Consider the following 17,689-nt stretch of genomic DNA (forward strand, 5'->3'; position numbering starts at 1 on the left):
GGGAAGCTGATCTGAGTGGAGGCTGGATGCTAGGCAGAAGGTGTTGTAGTGCTGAACACAGGCACCCACTCGCTGGCAGATTGCATCTGTCTGAGCCACAGGAAAAAAAAGAAACGTGAGGAATCAGCGAGGCACGCTCTCTCCAGGCCTGGCATGGGGAAGCTGCAGCTGGAGGTGCTGTGTGGGCCATTGTGCTGTGGTTCCAAAGACATCGGTGTTCCCCATCCGTTCGGGATAAGTTCCCTGCTGGGTGTGGGTATAGGTTGAAGGAGAAGCTCTGAGTGACCCTGATGATGCGCCTCGAGGGTGAGAGGGGACGCCTTGGCAGGTGCTTCCAGGGCCTGATGCCATTAGTACTGCTCAGAGAAGAAGGAAGCGTGGAGAGTGGGGGGACTGGACCCCTCTCCAGGCGGGGTGCAGCTGCCATCCTCAGAGTGTTCTGACAGCTCCCCGTATTCACTGTTGTAAAAAGTCTGGCCTCCGACCTGGGACCCGTACGACGGCCGACATCTGCCCCGCAGGTCTGACTGTTCCCTCGGCAGCTCCGCAGTTCGGCTGGGCCCTTTACTGCTGCAAGGGAGAGAGACAAAGAAGATCAGTTTGAGCACTCCTGGGAAGACTCTGTCCTGCTTTGACAATTCTCAGCTTCAGGAAACATCATCTGCTAATGAACGGGGGGCAGAGGCAGGGTCAGAAATGGATCTATGCCTCCATTTCAAAGTACACCACCAGGCCTTGCTCTAACCCTAAGCACAGCCCATACGTTTTACGAAAAATCTGCTTGTAACTCAGCAACAGAGTTATTTCAGCTCTGTAGGTACCATTGGGAAGCCCAGGGAAGGGTTGGGACCCCAATGAGCAGGGAGAGACAAGGCATATTGCCTCAGTTGCTCCTAGACTTGGGCAGAGTAACAGAAACTGATACAAACCAACAGTCAGGATAGGGGAAAGAAACAAAAGATGGTGATGATGTGGGAGGAAATCAGCACCTGCCAATACCAGGTGACTATCAAGAGGTCACAAGAGTGAGGGTAGGGACACATTCAAGGAGAGGTTTAAGGGCTGTGTTTTCCAAGAGACGAGATGCCAGGTAACCCATGGTGTAGCAGACAACAGGAAGATGCCTTAGGGTAAAGAAGACAAGAGGAGACAGTCTGATACACAAGCAGAGAGGCCACAGGGCTATGGCTAAGGGAAAAGACAATGACCGGTCTGATCTGATGTAGGGAGGCAGAGGAGGTGAGGAAGAGGCTTGGGACTGGCCTTGTCTCCTCATGAGCTGACATGGTTCGCTCAACACATTGTCATAGAGACAAGGTCCCAGCCTGCTCTGGAACCAAGCAGAGAGGAGCTGGACAGGTTCTTGCCCAGTTTCCAAGCCTGGGGCAAGGGCATAACTACCCATGATATCCTCAGCCCCAAGAGTGCCAGCTCCACCTGCCAGGCTCAGCACTGGCATGCGGGAAAGTCCTAAGGCCTGTTCCATCCCTGCAATGCCATGTCAAGGTCAGGACTGAGGGAAGGAGGTGGCAGCCGAATAGTTTCCATCCATCCCACCTGCCACTGCTTGAACAAGCCCTGACACATTTCACCAGACAATGTCAATAAGCACTAAGAGTCTTATTAACACTGTCACTCCGCTGTGCCTCGTTACCTTAACGGACACATTCTCACTGAATAGACACAGTTTATATTTTTAGACCCTAGGAAGCAGCAGGCAGGTCTGTTCTTTGTGCTGTTTGCATCTTGTTAATGTGTGCATGGACTTAATCTGGCTCAGGGCCCACAGCCCTGCTGCTGCTGAGAGTCCAAAGAAGTATACCCTATGGGGAGACAACATGAGCTGCCTCCTGGCCTGCATTTGGCAGTGGGGAGGTCTGAGTGGCTAGACTTAAGGAGTACCTGAATCCACCTTCTTTTCTGTGTCGGTTTTCTATCCTCTCAAATTCCTCAGATGCCAGAACCATCCCACTGTCTGTCTGATTGTCCTGGAAGGAAGCAACAGGAGTTATCAGTAATATCCCTGTCGACTGATCAGTGTGGGTAGGGAGGAGGAATCATTTGGGACATAAGATCATGTGTATCTGTAATGGGAAAAAAGTCTAGGGGCACTTTACCAACATGCTCCATGGTCTTGCTGACACTGATTTTCTTAGGTGACTTCTTAAAAGCAGTGTGGACAATGGCAGGATTTGTCTGTGCAGTTCAGTGCCACTTTTGGGGGAATAAAAAAAAGTGTTCCCTCCCTGGAACATGTATTACCATTAAATCTGTGAGAGATGAGATGTTCCTCTGAGACTAAGGGTATGACTTGAGTTCTGCCACTACAGAACCATCCCAGCTCAGAGAGGCCAGGAGGGCCCCCACTGCACACTGCTCTGTGGGTCAGGATAGGGGAGCCCCAGACAAACGCTCTGGATTTATCTAAGTCCTGGCTGGATTTCAGTCCAGTTAACCAGGCAGTATTCACAGATTTCAGAAGGGTGGAGAGCAGGCTCTTCTCTGAGATCCCTTATAGTGCTGGCTTGTAGAACTAAGCTCTTTATTTCACACTTGGGCAATACAAGCTGCGCTGCAGAGAAGCCCCTATGTGCCAGGTGGAGAAATGAATGTGCAGAGCACTGGACGGACTGAACAGAAATGACACAGACAGACTAATGTTAGAGAGGAACGATCTTCCTTCCACGATCTTAACAGCAAAGGTGTCAGGAAGCAGATGAACATTTCCTCCCCCCCTTGCTCAACCCCTCTCAGATGCTACTTACCGGGTGTGCCTTGTACATGGTATGTGTCATGGGAAACTCCTCAAATGTCTTTATCCTGGATGGACACCTGATCTGATTCCCTCCCGTCAGACAACCAGGGAACGAGACACAGTTGTAGTATCTGCTGACAGAAGCATACTGTATTCAGTAAAACCAACAGAGTCATGTCCTGAATAAGCAGGACCTGAACCCCATCTCCTCTCTGTGCGACCAAAGTATGAAAAGGGGGGCAGATGACCCAAATGGTGGGTTTTGGGAGGGTAATGGGGTCTCCTTAGGCCTCCGAACCCCGTATTTCTTCTATGGGGGGGAGCACCCAGACTTTCAGATTGAATCAGACCCCAATTACCTTTCTACTCTGATAAGCACAGTAATGTCATATAGATTCCAGGCATCACACTATCACAACTCCCCAGAGATGAGAAACCTAGGCTTAATTTATGGATCCCTTATTAAACTTCTGGATCCCTTCCAACTCAGGTTATTAATTGTTTGGGTTAGTTAGGAACAGAGAGGATGAAGCTCCTGCACTATCAGAAGGGCAGCTGGCACCTCCTTTCCTCATCTACCTGATGGGCCATGATGTCTTTAGTGGGATGTGGTGCTCTGGCAGAAGGAATGCCATAAGCTTGCACATCACGGGCTCTTTCTCATCAGCAAAGGAAAGTGATTTTGCTTTTAAAAGCAAGATGCTGTGGCCTAGATGCTTGGATCACACCTGATCACCTGGAATTTTTCCAACCTCTTGCTACTTGGTTCTCCCCATATCCCTCAGGCTGTTTGCAGGGCTCTCTCTGCCCTTTCCAGTGGGGATTCACCTTGCTGCTAGGCTGTGGCAGCGTATCCTCATGTCAAAGTCCTCTTCATCTGAGTTTTGCTGGGCAGAGGAAGGCACCTGGGAGAAACCATCATCTTCTGAGCTGTGAGAGTCGTTCAGCGGGATGTAATCTTTCCCTTCCTGGTAGGAAGAACAGTGAGTGGCCTTACAAGAAGGAGAGGACCTTCCCACAAGAAAGGGCTCTATAAGCAGAAGTTGGCAGAGCTGGAGGAGGAAAATTTCTAGTTTGTCTGTTGTTTCTCTGGAACAACATGTCTGGCTGGAGATTTCTGTGCCCTTTGCATTAAGTAGTTGCAAATGTTGCAGGTGCACAGAGGTGTGTGTGAGCAAGAAAACAACCTGGTCCTGCAGCACCTACAGTTAGTTCTTTAGCCTACATGGACAGAGCACTGTGCTCCAGGGTCACATCGTTCTGGTTAGTCATGCCTGTGCTGGGATCCAGTGCTGAAAGGTTAAATTCAGGAACACCAGGATATGACAGTACTCGTATTTACGTATTTAGCTGTTTTCTTATGAAATGGAACATGAAGAAAATGTTAAAGCCTCACGCTCATCGCATTTAAAAGTCCTTGTGAGCTACTGCCTGGCGGTGATTAGTAATAGTTTCAGAGAAATTTGTGTATCTGACTGCTGTAATGGAACAGTTGTTTGGTTCACATGCCCCTGACATTTAGATCTGAGGATCGAGTTTCAGAAACCCTGGTGAAGTCCTGGTTTTCATTATGCAGGCGTGTGGGAGGCAGGAGTGCCAGGGCCTTGACTCAGCTGAAAAATTTCAAATAATCATCTGGGGATTAAGATGGAAATACTGGAATGACGACCGAGAGGGGAGCTGCCCTGCAAGGAGTGAGCTATATTAGGATGTAGCAAGAGGGCTAAAGCAGAAATGAGCTCTCCAGTGGCTCTGGGAAACAGACCTCTCTGATCCAGGAAACCCTGTATTATCCCTTGGCCTGTGCAAAGGTATTGCATTGGCCAGGGAGCCAGAGGAGGGCACAGCAAGGGAGCTATTGGTGGGAGAAGGAAAAGCTCTGTGGAGCTTAGAGGTTTTCACCTGCTGGACGTTTTCCTGAAGAAGGTTCCCCAGTATCTCCACCAGGTCAGAGAAGGTTGGTCTTTCCTTGGGATCACCGTGCCAGCAGGTCAGCATTATACGGTAACTGCCAAGGAGAGACACTGGTTTTATGCCACAGAACCCCCCTTATACCTCACTCTCCACCTCCTACCCACGTGGTGCCCTCTGAGACAGCATGTACCTGCACTGTGAAGGAAAGCTTGGCACCCCCCAGCATAATGGCCATGTGGACCTACTGGAAGCGGGCTGGTTCATTATGCACTGGAGCTAATTCAGACACCTTGACACCCTTCAGAGCAGGAAAGCACATTGGCTACTTACAGAACCATCCCAGTGTGGGTAGGCAAGGGTACCTACATAGCTCTGGTTTAAGGCATCTGGCTTGCCCTGCAGGCAACTGCCTGGAGTGCAGGATGTGTTGGCTTATCCCCCACCCTGACTGCAAGGTCTTTGCATCCCACAGCGGGGCCTGTCCTACCCTGGGACCTGGGAGGTTGCTACCATCCCAGGAAGGTAGCTGTGCTCTGACCAGTACTGAGATCTGTAGGGTTTGACTCACATTTCTGCTGTGGCGTACTCTGGGGCTCTCATCCTGGTACCGTCTTTGAGCCTCTGGCAGAACTCCTCATTGATCTGGACTCCAGGGTATGGAGATGCCCCTAAAGGAGGTTTGAAAGGGGAGAGGGGAGAACATAGAATGTGCCATCAAAATCCAGTCCTTCTGAGACTGTCCTTCCTCCCAAAACAGTGGGAGATGTAGTAACTTCTCATACACAGCCCAAGTATTTGCTGCTGCCTGAGACAGGCCCCTCTGCCTCAGTGAGCTGGAGGTCACCTCTGCATGCCTGTCTCCCCATCACCCTGTTCATATAGCCTCCATATTTTTTTTGCCTACATCAATGTCTCTTTCCATCACTCCTTGGATGTTTCTGAGCATCAGGGCCTCCTGTACAGGCTGACCCACCAAGCTGCTACGTGAGAAGAGAGGTGTCCCTCAGAAGCACATGGCCCTGACTAGCACTTACCTAGCGAAAAGATTTCCCAGAGCAGGACTCCAAAGGACCAGACATCACTCTGGGTAGTGTAGACCTTGTCAAAGATGCTCTCAGGAGCCATCCACTTCAGAGGGAGACGGGCCTGCAGAAAGGAGAGGCAAGGTATGAGGGTTCAGTCAGGAACTTGTCCCAGGATATTCCTTCTTGTAGCAACAGGATGAAAGGGATGAAAGTAAACCAGAGTTGATAGCCCTGCTCCTCTCTCCATGGAGAAATGGGAGTTTGGTTGGGCCAGAGGGAGGGATGGAGACACTGAAAGCAGGAGGAAGGAGTACAAAGAAAGACGATTAAGTTAATGACAGGCTGAGGGGGAAGGAGACAGAGGTCTGCTGGTGGAGGAGGACAGCACATATATCATTGGGCTAGTGCCTTCTGTTCCCAGGCACACAAGTGGTTCCCCTCCTCCTTTTAAGTCTTCAGTTTATTCCATCCCCAGAGTAGTTTATGAACATGTCAAGGGAGGCTAATCTGTGTAGGGTTTGAGAAGATGGTACTCACACTGCCTTTCCTGACATAGTCGGGGTCCTTATAGATGTCCCGGGCCAGGCCGAAATCACAGATCTTTACCACATTATTCTCTGACAGCAAGATATTGCGAGCTGCCAGGTCTCTGTGGATGCACTGAGGGCACATGAAGAGGTGGAGACAAGATCAGAGGATCAGGAACCACCATGAGAAAGTGCAGGGCATCCCCCTTCCCACACAAAGGAAAGGGTGAACTCACCTTTCTGGATGCCAGGAACTCCATGCCACGTGCTACCTGGAAGCTGTAGCAGATCAGGTCTTCCATTGTCAAGGGACTTTGCCATAAGTCATCCACTGTCCAGGAGTACAAGAAAATTATTAGACCATGAGTGGTCTCTTGTCCTCCTTGCCTCTCTCCAGGACTGCAGGATATATCTCTTGGTGAGATACAGCTAGTCCTCAGTGCTAATTGGAGTAACCAGCTGCCCTCTAGAATTTTCTACTTAGGTGGCAGAAAGCACCTCCTTTCTGGGCTTTGAGAGTCTATTACAAGTTGATTGCAATAGCTCTGTTCAGGGAACTGCCATGCAACAGTGGAGTGATCAGCTCTGAGACTGGGTCCCGGCTCCCCACTGTTATTCCTTACTCATTCCCCAAGTCTGGCATTTTTTTGGTGGGCCAGGGGAGGAGCTGCTGCCAAGGCTGGGGTTTTACCTTCTTGGATGGGCTGCGCTGTCCGGCTCTTGTGCATCAGAAAGCGGTTGAAGATAGCGCTGTCGCTGGTCCCAGAACGACTCCTCCTGTCCGCTCTCACTGCCTCCACGATGGACTGAACCTGAATACGCAGCCTGGGAGACTTCTCCTGGCAAAGTGACCAAAACACAAACCTCAGCAGGCAACACACACTGTAACCCTGCACCCATAAGCTTCAGAGTCTTGTCCTTCTCTTTGACTGTAATTCTGGCCTGGAAGCACCTATCCACCACTGCAGAAAGAAACCACTTCCCTGACGTGCACATGAATCAAGATCACTGTGTAAAGCTGACTTTCTACTAAACATGCCAGGTCATGTTCAGGCTACATCTCCCTTCCCTAGTCACAGACAGGTCTCTAGGGATAAAGGAGGCTACACACCCTGTAAGGACTGAATCCTTCCCGCTTGGTCCGGAGGTAGTTGGAGAGGTTTCCGTACTTGCAGAACTCAACAATTACCATGAGTGGACCTGATGATAAGAAACCAAATATCAGGGGAGGAGATAAGAGCTTGGGATGGTCAGAATTTTTTCCAACTCGTTATGGGCATCCCCAGTGAGCTGTGGCACCTGCCTTAAGTGCACACAGACACACCAATAACATCCCCCCATCTCCCTGCAGTCACGCACGTGGCAAGTGGAAGGGACACAGGGGGCCAGCACTGATCTCTGGGAGCAGGCACAGCCTCTTGCCCTGGGATATTTACCATTGGGTTTGGTACAGGCACCCAGCAAATTCACCACATTGAGGTGATTCCCGATGTGAATGAGGATCTTCAGCTCCGACATCAGTGCCTTGTGCTCGCTTGCGGTAGCTCCCTCTGGAAACACACAGACCATGTCATGACGCCTCCTCACAGCTTTTCACACCCCCTCACCACCCTTCACTTAGTAGAGTGTTAATGTGAGTCTTGCTGAGGATGCTGTGACCCCCAAAGCCTTGGTACATTTTGTTATTGCGTGTTTCCACATGAAATGTCAGAGCCTTGTCTGGAGCTCCTGGGATCCCTGCTGTAACGTGTGGGGTGCAGGGACCCAGAGCAAAGGACAACACAACCTGTGCCCAACAGATTTTTCCTTATGATAACCATGCAAGCAAAAAGATCACTTGAGGCTTACATGCACATTTGAATCCGTGCCCCTTTGGCCTCCAAACAGAGATAACGAGCCATAAAACAATTTGAAGGAAAATTAGAAACAAAAAGCATCTGATTTTTTTGATCATGACCGAGAATAAGAGCTGTCTCAGCTCAAACCCAGAGTATCTTTTCATGATTCCTCTCCAATAGGAAACAGAGCTGTGCCCCTGCCAGCTACCCGTACAGCATCTTCTCTCCGAGTGACTAATTCACACCAACTCTTGATCCTCTCTTTTACCCTCAGGGTATGTTCTCTGGTTTTCTGTGCTCCTTTCATACTTCTCTGCTGCCCCATATGCATTCTGCCTTCCTTGGCAGTTTATTAATTTAGTTTGACATAGAGAAGCATCCTCTTGAACTGCTGCTGATGGGCCAGGTGAGAGCCATGCCTCAAAGGACTGGAAAGCAATCTTGCATGGCCAGGCTTCTCTCTGCAATGCTGTGCAGATCTCCTCTGAACACGTTGCAGGGCCAAGTGCTGCTGAGATGGGCTGTGACTTGGGTTGCCACATCCAGGCCACTGCTGGCCAGAGACTGCCTCAGTATTTCACTCAGAGTAATGTTCTGGGTGCCTGCTTGAAAGTGTGGCTATAAAAGCTTAAAAGCTCGCTCTGGATTGACTGGGCTTTGGGTGCAAAGCCAGTTTAGTCCTCAGAGCTGGTAAGAGCTGCAGCCAACTTCCTAATCCAGCTCTGAACCTGGCCCATAAACACAGAATGCAGGCATATTTGGAAGAAGGCAACTGGGAGCAACACCTCCTTCAGTGACCCGCCAAAGAGGGCTCTGGATTCTTGTTTGTCCTTTGAGACAGATTGCATTCTTTGCCTTTGCAGACAGCTCATTTTCCTTGCAAGCTGAGTTCTGCAAGGCCCTGCTGTTTGCTCTGCCGCTCTCCTCCCAGTGCAGCTGAATGGGGCTAAAGCATCCACGAGGGGAGGCCAAGATGCTGTATATTAACAAAAGCTGGCTCCAGCTCCTCTCCTCTAGTGCAGGGCTGGCTCAAGCAGAAGCACCCAGGAGCACTTGTGGGAGAGAAAACATTTTACAGGGCCTTAACAAATGCCTTAGGTGAAAGTCAAGTATTTACACATGGATGTTCCCTGGCAGATGCCTCATTCTTTGCTGTCCACACACACTGCATATTCTGCTTTGCTGTCCACATACCTTTCAGCATTTTGACTGCTACAGTCTCACAGCTGTTACTTTTATTGATCCCAAATGCTGATGCTTCCACCACCTTCCCAAAGGCACCGTGACCCAGCACTTTACCTATGGGCAAGGAGAGAGGCAGTGTGAGGGGAGGCAGGTGCAGCACAGGCAGAATGGAATGAGAAAACAAAAATCCCGACAGGAAACCACGGGGAGAAGAAAGAAAAAACATCATAAAGGAAAAGGAAGGAGTGGAACGTGTGTCCTTCCCAGGTGGCTGCTTGGTCTGTCGGTGAGAATAAGAGAAAGGATGATGGGAGGAACTGAGACTGAGCTGGCATGGACAAAGCAGAGGAAGGAAATGGCCTTGCAGAAGTGAGGGGCTGTTTGTTGCCCTCAAGCAGAGTGTGTGGGAAAGGTAAATGTGACACCTTGGGGCAGAGCAGCCAGGGCTAATGTCAGTGCTCTGGGCTTGAAGGTAGTCTGCAGCCCTCTGAACCTTCCCAGACAGAGGGAAGAGACTGCAGGTGTCTCAGTGTGAGGAGAATAATGGGTGCAGTCCTGGTCCTGAACTCAGGGTACCTGCTGTGGACAGGGCTTTTTGGTCCAGATTGCCACTTGGAGAATATGGGATTATGTTTTAAAGCATGCCCAGATGTCTTCTGGTCCCAGTGATGCCTACGCGGGCACACTAGTAGAGTCTGAGCTTACAGTTGGCTCAGACCTGCCCACAGTCATACCCAAAGAGCACAGCTGGGCTTGAGGGACAGTCTGGGGAAGAAGATTTGGAAGCTTGAGGCAGAAAGAATGCATTAAATACAGAGAGGCGTGCAAGAAACCTGGAGGAGTGTGAGTTTGAAGGGCTGGTGGGAAGCCCTGGCTGTGGCACACAGTGGCAGGGAGGGGGCCCAGCTCACCTAGGCGCAGGCGGTCCCGTGGGAACTCCCACTTGCTGGAATCGTAGGGCAGGTACTCGCACTGCTCCTCCAAGGGCACCTCGCCAGGGTCCATGATGATGGAGAGGTAGCCTGTCTTGATGTCTGCGTGGGCAGGCTGCAGGAATCAGCCAACACAAAGGGTGAGGAGATGCCCTCTCTGCACAGGGTGCTGACTCCCAGAGGGGATTTGGTTCCTCTGCCTGCCTTGACCTGCTTCCCCTGGCAAAGGCCATTCCCTGTCACCTCCTTTACTGCAGCCCTCACACACCTTGTCCCTGGCAGTCCCAACACTCAATGACCTTCTCTTAGCAGATACTGTCAAACAGCCCTATATCACAGCAATGGTGTTGCCCCAAGCCCTGCTAAGCCACCCCCCCTGCCCTAGGAGGTCACATACCCTTTTGATGTTACAGAAGATGAGGATAAGGAGGATCCAGAAGAAAACGGCGATAACGCCAGTGCCAATCAGGATAACGATCTCCACGTTGGTCCTGTCATCAGAGCCTGTGGGATGGGAAGGAAATTGTAGCTTCAGAGATTTCTATGCCATGCCCCAGTTCAGCCATCCCTTGTAGCTTGTGTTAGGTTAAGGGGAGACTGGGGAGGTGTGTTTGCCTGAGCTAAACATGCTCTGGACTTCAGTTCCTACTGCAAAAGCACCGTGCCACCAGCAAGGCCTAGGGGCTTTCACTGCCTGGTGTCACAGGGAAGAGGCATGGGACCTCAGCCACACTCCTACTCCCCCTTGTTCATCCCCAGGGGTGTCGTACCTTCCACAGAGACACTGGCCGAGGAGTTCACGCAGCCCTTAGCATTGCAGACGCTGCACAGGTAGAGCCCAGCATCCTCCTCCCTCACCCTCTGAATGCTCAGCTTCTGGTTGAAGTCTGCCAGGTCGATTCCTGTAAGGCACAGAGGGTTGTGGTGGTCACTCACAGGGAGGGGGGATTAGTACACTGGACTCATTCAGGCTCAAAATAAGGGCCCTGTTTTTTGGCTGGTTCATTTTAGATGGCAGGATGAAATGGCACCAACTGGCAGAGACTCTCTTCTGTGGTCTGGTGACCCTAGAAATACCCTGGAAGGGGCTTCCCTGGGCAGTGTACAGAGGGGACAAAAACCCTGCAGACACTGCTGGATGGGGATGGTGCCCAGGCAGTCCAGCTGGTGTGTTGAGCCCTGCTTCAGCTCCAGGACCTGTTCCTTTCCCTCTACAACGTGCCGGTATCCTTCCCATGTTCCTTGCATGGGATCTGATCAGTCCCTGCATAAGCAGAGATACTGGGCACTGCGCTGGAGTAAGAAGATGAACAATTTATGTCTCTCTCTGCCCTCCAGCTGAACATGCATATGCACAGACAGTGCTGAGCCAGGACCTAGGGTGTAAACTTGGTCAGTAAAACTGCATCAAACCGGGACAAAACATTATTAAAACCAGAGTTCAGCCAGTTCAGAGAATGGGCACCTTTGCCTGGGCACAAGAACCCATCAGAATTCAACTCTCCAGCTACCGGACATGTTGTCCTGCCTTTGATTCACTCCCAGCCCACTGTACCTGACACTTCTTCCACCAGTTTCTCGTCTTTGTACCAGCTGATTTCAGGAACGTGGTTGCCATCCACCTTACAGCGCATCTCTATGGAGTCACTGACGTTCACCCAAATGTCTGTCAGGTTCTGCTTCAGGCGGGGAATCTCCAGGGCTGGAGGAGCAGCACAGAGGAGGAGAAAACAGGAAACTGATTGATGGAAAGAATATCTATTCCTGGGGGGCTCTGGGTCTCTGACCCCTGCTGAAGGGTATCTTGAGAACCCAGGTGCCTTGTCTTTGCCACCTGGAGTTTAGCTTGCTTGCATGGCTTCCCCTAGGGATGGACTGGGAAGCTGATGGCAGCAAGAGCACCAGCTCTCCTCTATCACTCCTGCCTGCCTTGCAGACCCTCACCCTGCACAGAGATGTATTTCTTGTGGCAGTGCTTCTCCCGGGTCTTCCGGTTCTGCACCTCACACACGTAGTCTCCCTCCTCCCCCAGAGAGATGTTTGGGATGGTGAGCAGCAAGGTCGCATCGTTGGAGTCGGGCTGGAAGCGCAGCTCCCCCTGCATCTTGGTGGCATAGTGGTGGACGTTCTTGCAGTCCAGCACAAGGGGGTTGCCCTCCTCATCGTGGAGCTTGGAGAGGTTCAGCCGATACCACTGCAGGTTCTCGTAGGTGTAGTTGTCTGCATTGCAGCTCAGCTGTAGGTCCTGCCCCTCTATGGGCTCTTCTGAGGGCTGGGACTCAATCTCAAACCCATCTGGGATGGCTTTCAGGAAGGAAATGAACATGTGAAGGAATTTTCACGGCTGAACTGCCAGACAAAATGAAATTGTCTCCTTGGGCTCAGCCCTCTAAGACCCCCGTGTGCTCAGCCTGGGTAAAGGAAATTAATCTAGGGCATGTGACATACAATCTGCTAGCAACCAACAGCTTAAGCCCAGCGAGTGCTAAGGGCTGTGCTGAAGTCCCAGGGTCAAATTAAGATGGGGTCACAAGTGAAACAAGTCTGTGAGGTCTGAATTAGGCTGTCACTGCTCTCAGCTCAGCTGCAACATTCTGGATTGCACACATGCCTGCTTTTACACATGCAGCCAGGCTGGACCACTGCATGTGCAGAGCATGACAGGAGCTCTGATTGAAGATGTTCATCTGCCTCCACAAAGGCTGATGGCTCTGACAGCACACGTGCTACCTATGAGGGCCATGGGCTCAGGCTGCCCCGAGAGGCATGAAGATAACGCTGCTGGGCTCTCAGCTTCCTTCTACCCTTGGAGACGCTGCCGAGGGGCTCAGGCCAGCAGGACCCTGCTAGGGGAGCAGGGTGGGGCGGGCAGTGCCGCTAGAGGATGCTCTTGGACCAGACAGGTCCCTGCCAGGGCTGTTCCAGGATTTAGGCATCCTGGATGTTCATCCCCAGGTCTGCCTGCGTTATCTGCTGCCAAGGCTCCAGGCTTTTGCCCCCTCAGCAGAACTCTGGGGCAAAAGAGCTCTTCTCCAGCTGACCTCCCGGTCACTGTTTAAGGTACTAACTGTGAATGATGGGACCAAGAAGGTCTGGGGACCTGCCTATTTCAAGCAGAGAGCTTGGCTGATGCAGATGGAGGGGATGTCTGCAGTACTCACTGGTCACATAGAAGTAGATCAGTCGCTCATCTCGACCCACTTTATTAGAGGCGATACACTTGTACATGACCGAGACGTTGGCTTCCTGGATGGCCAGTTTGCTGACTGTCTGATGGGGGAAGAAAGCATAAGGAGGCATTAGGAAGAGCAGAATGGAAGAGAAGTAACATCAGCACTGCTCTCTGGCAGACAGCAAAGCACACAGCAAGCCAGGTGCCTGGCAGCAGCCATACCTGGGAAAGGGTTCTGCAAAAATAGCCCCTTATTCAGAAGCCCTTTGTGCATTTCAAGCCTCATCTGCTGGCTCTAACAACAGTAAAATGGTTTTGTTCCTGATCTTTTTTATGGAGCCCAGCCCACCTAGATGCCTCTCCATGGGAGCAAACTTCTTGCTAAGCCCCTTGGGTCACATGGGGACAGGTCTATGCCCAGCAAGAGGGACACGAACATGATGCAGGGCTGAGGAGACAGCTAAGCTCCTGCCAAGCTTTATAACACTGGGGAGAAAGAGATAGGACACCAAGGCTTTGATTTCCTGAGCCCTCTGCAGTTAAGTGACTGCTTGGTGTCCCACAGAGTTCAGTGGAGCTTACAGGTACTCACAGACCTGCAAGGACTCCTTTTATCCATAAACGAAAATCAAACCTGTGAAAGCACCCCAGCTTTCACCTGTTCAGGAAGAGCTGTCATCTGCTCCTTTTAAATTCCAAGCAGACATAGACACGGTTCTAAAAAGCTTCCTCCTCCCTCTTGCCAGCAGGCCACGACTGAGGTTGGGCAAACAGCCAGGCTGCTGTCCTGGGATCACCAGCCCTGGAGATGCTGCCTCCAGATCAGCCAGGAAAGGCAGCTGGGGAGTAAAGGCTGCTCCCCTCCTCCCTGCTCACACTGCACACGCGTGACCTGCCCAATGCTGCCGAATGCGTTACAAGCACTCCCCTTAGAGGAGAGCTGTGGTTTGAAGCACAGCTTTCTCCTCCCTCCCAGTTGAAATGACAAGTTAATCACATGCAAAAAAAAAAAAAATCCCTCTAATGAAGCAATGTTTGAATGTTGAATGTGTGCTCCTACTGGGAAACTCTGATGCCTTTACTATTCATCCCACAGGCTCTGGGAAGCGTTTCCCTTCTAAGGGGCGATGCCTTAGCTGGTGTTAATCAGAAGGAACAGCCATTCACTCAGTGCAATACAGCTGAGGTGACCTTATTACTGCACTTTTGTGCGGTGCCTTTTGCTGTTTCTTGGGGTTATTCAATACATCTGAAGCGACCCTATTGCTGGTGCTTTTGTGAGCTGCCTTCCCTGCTTCTTGTGGGTTTTCCTTCTAATCTGTACTGGTATGTTTGAGTTGGAATTCTCCTGCAGACTGCAGGATGATGTCTGTCCGGGATAGCCATGGGACAATGGGAATCAGGGACAGCCATGCACTGCACACCCTGGGGCTCGTTCTGGTCTTTCTGGACTTAAAAATCAGGAGGACTGTAAGAGAAGACAGGCAGAAAGGAGAAGGAGAGAGAGCAGATGCGAGGACATAGCATCCCACCACAAGTGGAAGAGCTCTCTTCTCCCACAGCTCTTTCACATCCCTGGGCTGCACAACCTAAGCTGGACCTCTGGGAGAGTTACAACCAAATAGATGGAATGAGAAGGACACAGCTGAGGGATAGGAGGAAGAGAAGAGGGAGAAGGAATGAGGAAAAAAGGGAAAGATCAAAAGGGAGCCACAACTGGAGGGGGACACAAGGGCTTCTCATCCAGGAACTCCCACCACCCCTGCTCACCTCCCCAGGGAAGCTGATCCCTGCCTCTCCCTTCGGCCCTCTGGGAGGAGCAGCATCTGCCCCTGCCACCCTTTCGGCAGAGTGACGAACTCCCAGCCAGGCCAGGGAACGGGAAGTGCCTCTGGAGGTGTGTAGGAAAACAGGAAGTGACTTTCGGAAACGGGGGCCCCGCTTGTTTGTTCTGCGTCGCTTTGCGAGTGGCCAGTGCCCCACACCGGCCGGGACAGGAACCCCGTCACAGCGCAGCCCCGACACGGCTACCAGAGAGACAGGGAGCTACAGGCAGCAAGCACTGCCTGGCTGTCTGCAGGTCACACGCTGCAGTGAGGGAGAAACGTCCCTTCCAGAGAGGAAACGCTGGGATGGATGGATGGATGGATGGATGGATGGATGGATGGATGGATGGATGGATGGATGGAGGAGTGGGCTCTGTGGGGCACGGGTGCTCTCCCTCACAAACCTCTGGTGGATGGACACCAGCATCTCCATACCACCCCTGCCCCACGGGGATGGAGACAGCTGGATGAAATACCCCACCACACACTCATGTTCCAGAGGCCAGAGATTTCTTGGTCCTTCTGTGACTCCTGCTTTCTGTTCCCAGCTGCCCAGGCTGCTCTGCAGGGTCTGGCTCCCCTGAAACAGCTCAAGGAGTGCTCAGACACAGCCACAGGAGCCCCCATAGCACATGTCCCCCATGCCCTCCCTAGCTGGGTAACCCTGCGTTCCCAACGATCAGTGCAAACCCTCCTGTGCCGTCAGCCCCAGCAGGAGCCTTTCTGGACACGGGGTAATTTCTCAAAGATTCCAGCTCTCCCTCACCCTGGGGCTGCCTCTCCACAAAGCCCTGGAGCAGGGAATGGCTGCTGATGGTTAACTTTAGAAGCAAAGGTGTGAAGCCTTCCCCAAATCTGTCTCTGCCAGGTTTGTTTCCAGGCCACCTGACAGATGGCAGAGGGTTTCTCTGAGGGTTTCTGTCCCCAGGTTCCCACTCCAGGATGGGTTTGGAGCTACAGCCTCACCTTGTTCCGTCCCTCCACGAACTCCACCCAGGTGTCAATGCTCTCGATGGGGTTCACTGCATCCTGCTGGGATACATCTTTCCAGTCCTTGCACTCCGGCATCCGGTCCCGCTGATGGCGCCTTGCTGCCCGGTGCCTGCTATTGCTAATCCAGAACCAGGGAGGAACAGAAAGAGGAGAGAGATGGAGAGAGGCTCAGCTGAAAAAAGCCACCAAAAATAGCATTGTATCTGAGAACTGGTGGCCCTGTCCTCTGGCTCTGCAAAACCTCCTCCATCTCTTGGTTGCACAGTTCCAATGTGTTTAATAAGGGTGCTCTGCAATCAGCAGTGAAGCAAACGTTATCCATGGATATGAAAATCAAAGGCATCTTCACCCCCAGGCCTGTGGTTTTATCCTTCCTGCTAGGGTGGAGAAAGAAAGGCAGGGGTGAAATCATTCCTGTATGCCTGGGGCAGTCCTGGATGTTACTTTGATGAGCAACAAAGCCTGGGACTGCTGCTGGGCCTGTGAAGCAGGGGTGTCGCAGTCTGGATGCTGGCCTGGAAAGCAGCACCCAAGGGTGCTCCTGACTCAACAAATACCAGGAGGGAAACATCCCAATTAAAGATGTTGCTGGTGTTTCACAGCAGTGGGGTGGTACTTCATAGGGCTGAGACAGGTGAGTGAAGCACCCAAACCTTTCAGGGACCCAGGATGCTGCAGCCTGCAGGCTGGGCAGGGAGATAGGAGGGTCTGCCCAAAATTCGGGGTGGGAGGTACAGAGAAAGAAGCCTTATGGTGACAGGGAAGCAGAGCAGAGCTCAGTGCCCAAGAGCAGTGGCAAGGGGCAGAGTCCTCAGCACGGCGAGCTCATCGGTGAGCTGTGTAAACAACAGGAAGCTCGAAAGAAGCCTCCTGCATCCTTTGGAGCTATGCTAGGCAGAAATATGGTGGCCTTGGGAGACAGTGCTCATAATTCATGGGCCCCCCTGCTTCCTGACAGGGCCACAGTGCACTTGCATGCGATGGAGAGCTCTCTGGTGTCCCTGGCTTGGCAGCAGCCTGCACAGGGCCGCAGGACCTGGTTTCCTCCAGGCACTCTGATGTCCTCTGCCTTGACTGCTCTGACTACAACTCTCCAGCATCCCTTTTCCTTCTTCCTGTCAGACTGCTGCTAAAAAATGCCACTGCAGCCCTGCCTGGTGCTGCCCCAGCTTCCCAGGGCACTGGCAGTGAGCACGCACCCTTCCTGCCTACCTACTGGCGCTGCCTGCACAAACACCTTCCTGGCAAAACATCCCAGCAGCTGGGAGGGATCCGGTGCTTCCCCTGGGCTCAGCAGCTGTTCCCCACACACAGCAGCTCTGCTCCCCTGCCTGTGAGCACTTTTGGTTCCATCGTTATGCAACAGAAGACAAAGGGCTTCAAAAACCACGTGCACCTTAGGGCAGCAATGGGGTGAGGCCCAGAGCTCCAGTCTCAGGGTCTCACCAAGGGGCTGTGACAATTTCTCCTGCAATCTGCCTCAGTTTCCCCATTAGCACAGTGGCCAGCAGTTTTATTCCAG

At 52.0% G+C, this 17,689-nt stretch overlaps 1 protein-coding gene across 1 annotated transcript in view; it reads right to left on the bottom strand.

Annotated features, from left to right (window-relative positions):
- Positions 1–350: 350 nt before the first annotated feature.
- Positions 351–17,689, bottom strand: part of FLT4 (fms related receptor tyrosine kinase 4) — a gene marked incomplete at both ends in the record, with an annotated part of 53,594 nt that continues 36,255 nt past the window's right edge. Inside the window, 20 exons of the mRNA XM_084268854.1 lie at positions 351–570; positions 1,903–1,988; positions 2,766–2,886; positions 3,584–3,723; positions 4,658–4,763; positions 5,238–5,337; positions 5,704–5,815; positions 6,232–6,354; positions 6,458–6,552; positions 6,913–7,060; positions 7,333–7,421; positions 7,658–7,771; positions 9,254–9,358; positions 10,156–10,291; positions 10,574–10,680; positions 10,947–11,078; positions 11,732–11,878; positions 12,121–12,480; positions 13,338–13,446; positions 16,141–16,279. Coding sequence (XP_084124980.1) covers positions 351–570; positions 1,903–1,988; positions 2,766–2,886; positions 3,584–3,723; positions 4,658–4,763; positions 5,238–5,337; positions 5,704–5,815; positions 6,232–6,354; positions 6,458–6,552; positions 6,913–7,060; positions 7,333–7,421; positions 7,658–7,771; positions 9,254–9,358; positions 10,156–10,291; positions 10,574–10,680; positions 10,947–11,078; positions 11,732–11,878; positions 12,121–12,480; positions 13,338–13,446; positions 16,141–16,279 — 2,689 coding nt within the window. The remainder of the gene's footprint in view (positions 571–1,902; positions 1,989–2,765; positions 2,887–3,583; positions 3,724–4,657; positions 4,764–5,237; positions 5,338–5,703; positions 5,816–6,231; positions 6,355–6,457; positions 6,553–6,912; positions 7,061–7,332; positions 7,422–7,657; positions 7,772–9,253; positions 9,359–10,155; positions 10,292–10,573; positions 10,681–10,946; positions 11,079–11,731; positions 11,879–12,120; positions 12,481–13,337; positions 13,447–16,140; positions 16,280–17,689) is intronic.

This window comes from Gallinula chloropus (genome assembly GCF_964237585.1).
Source record: "Gallinula chloropus genome assembly, chromosome: 10".
In the NCBI taxonomy this organism is placed as follows: domain Eukaryota; kingdom Metazoa; phylum Chordata; class Aves; order Gruiformes; family Rallidae; genus Gallinula; species Gallinula chloropus.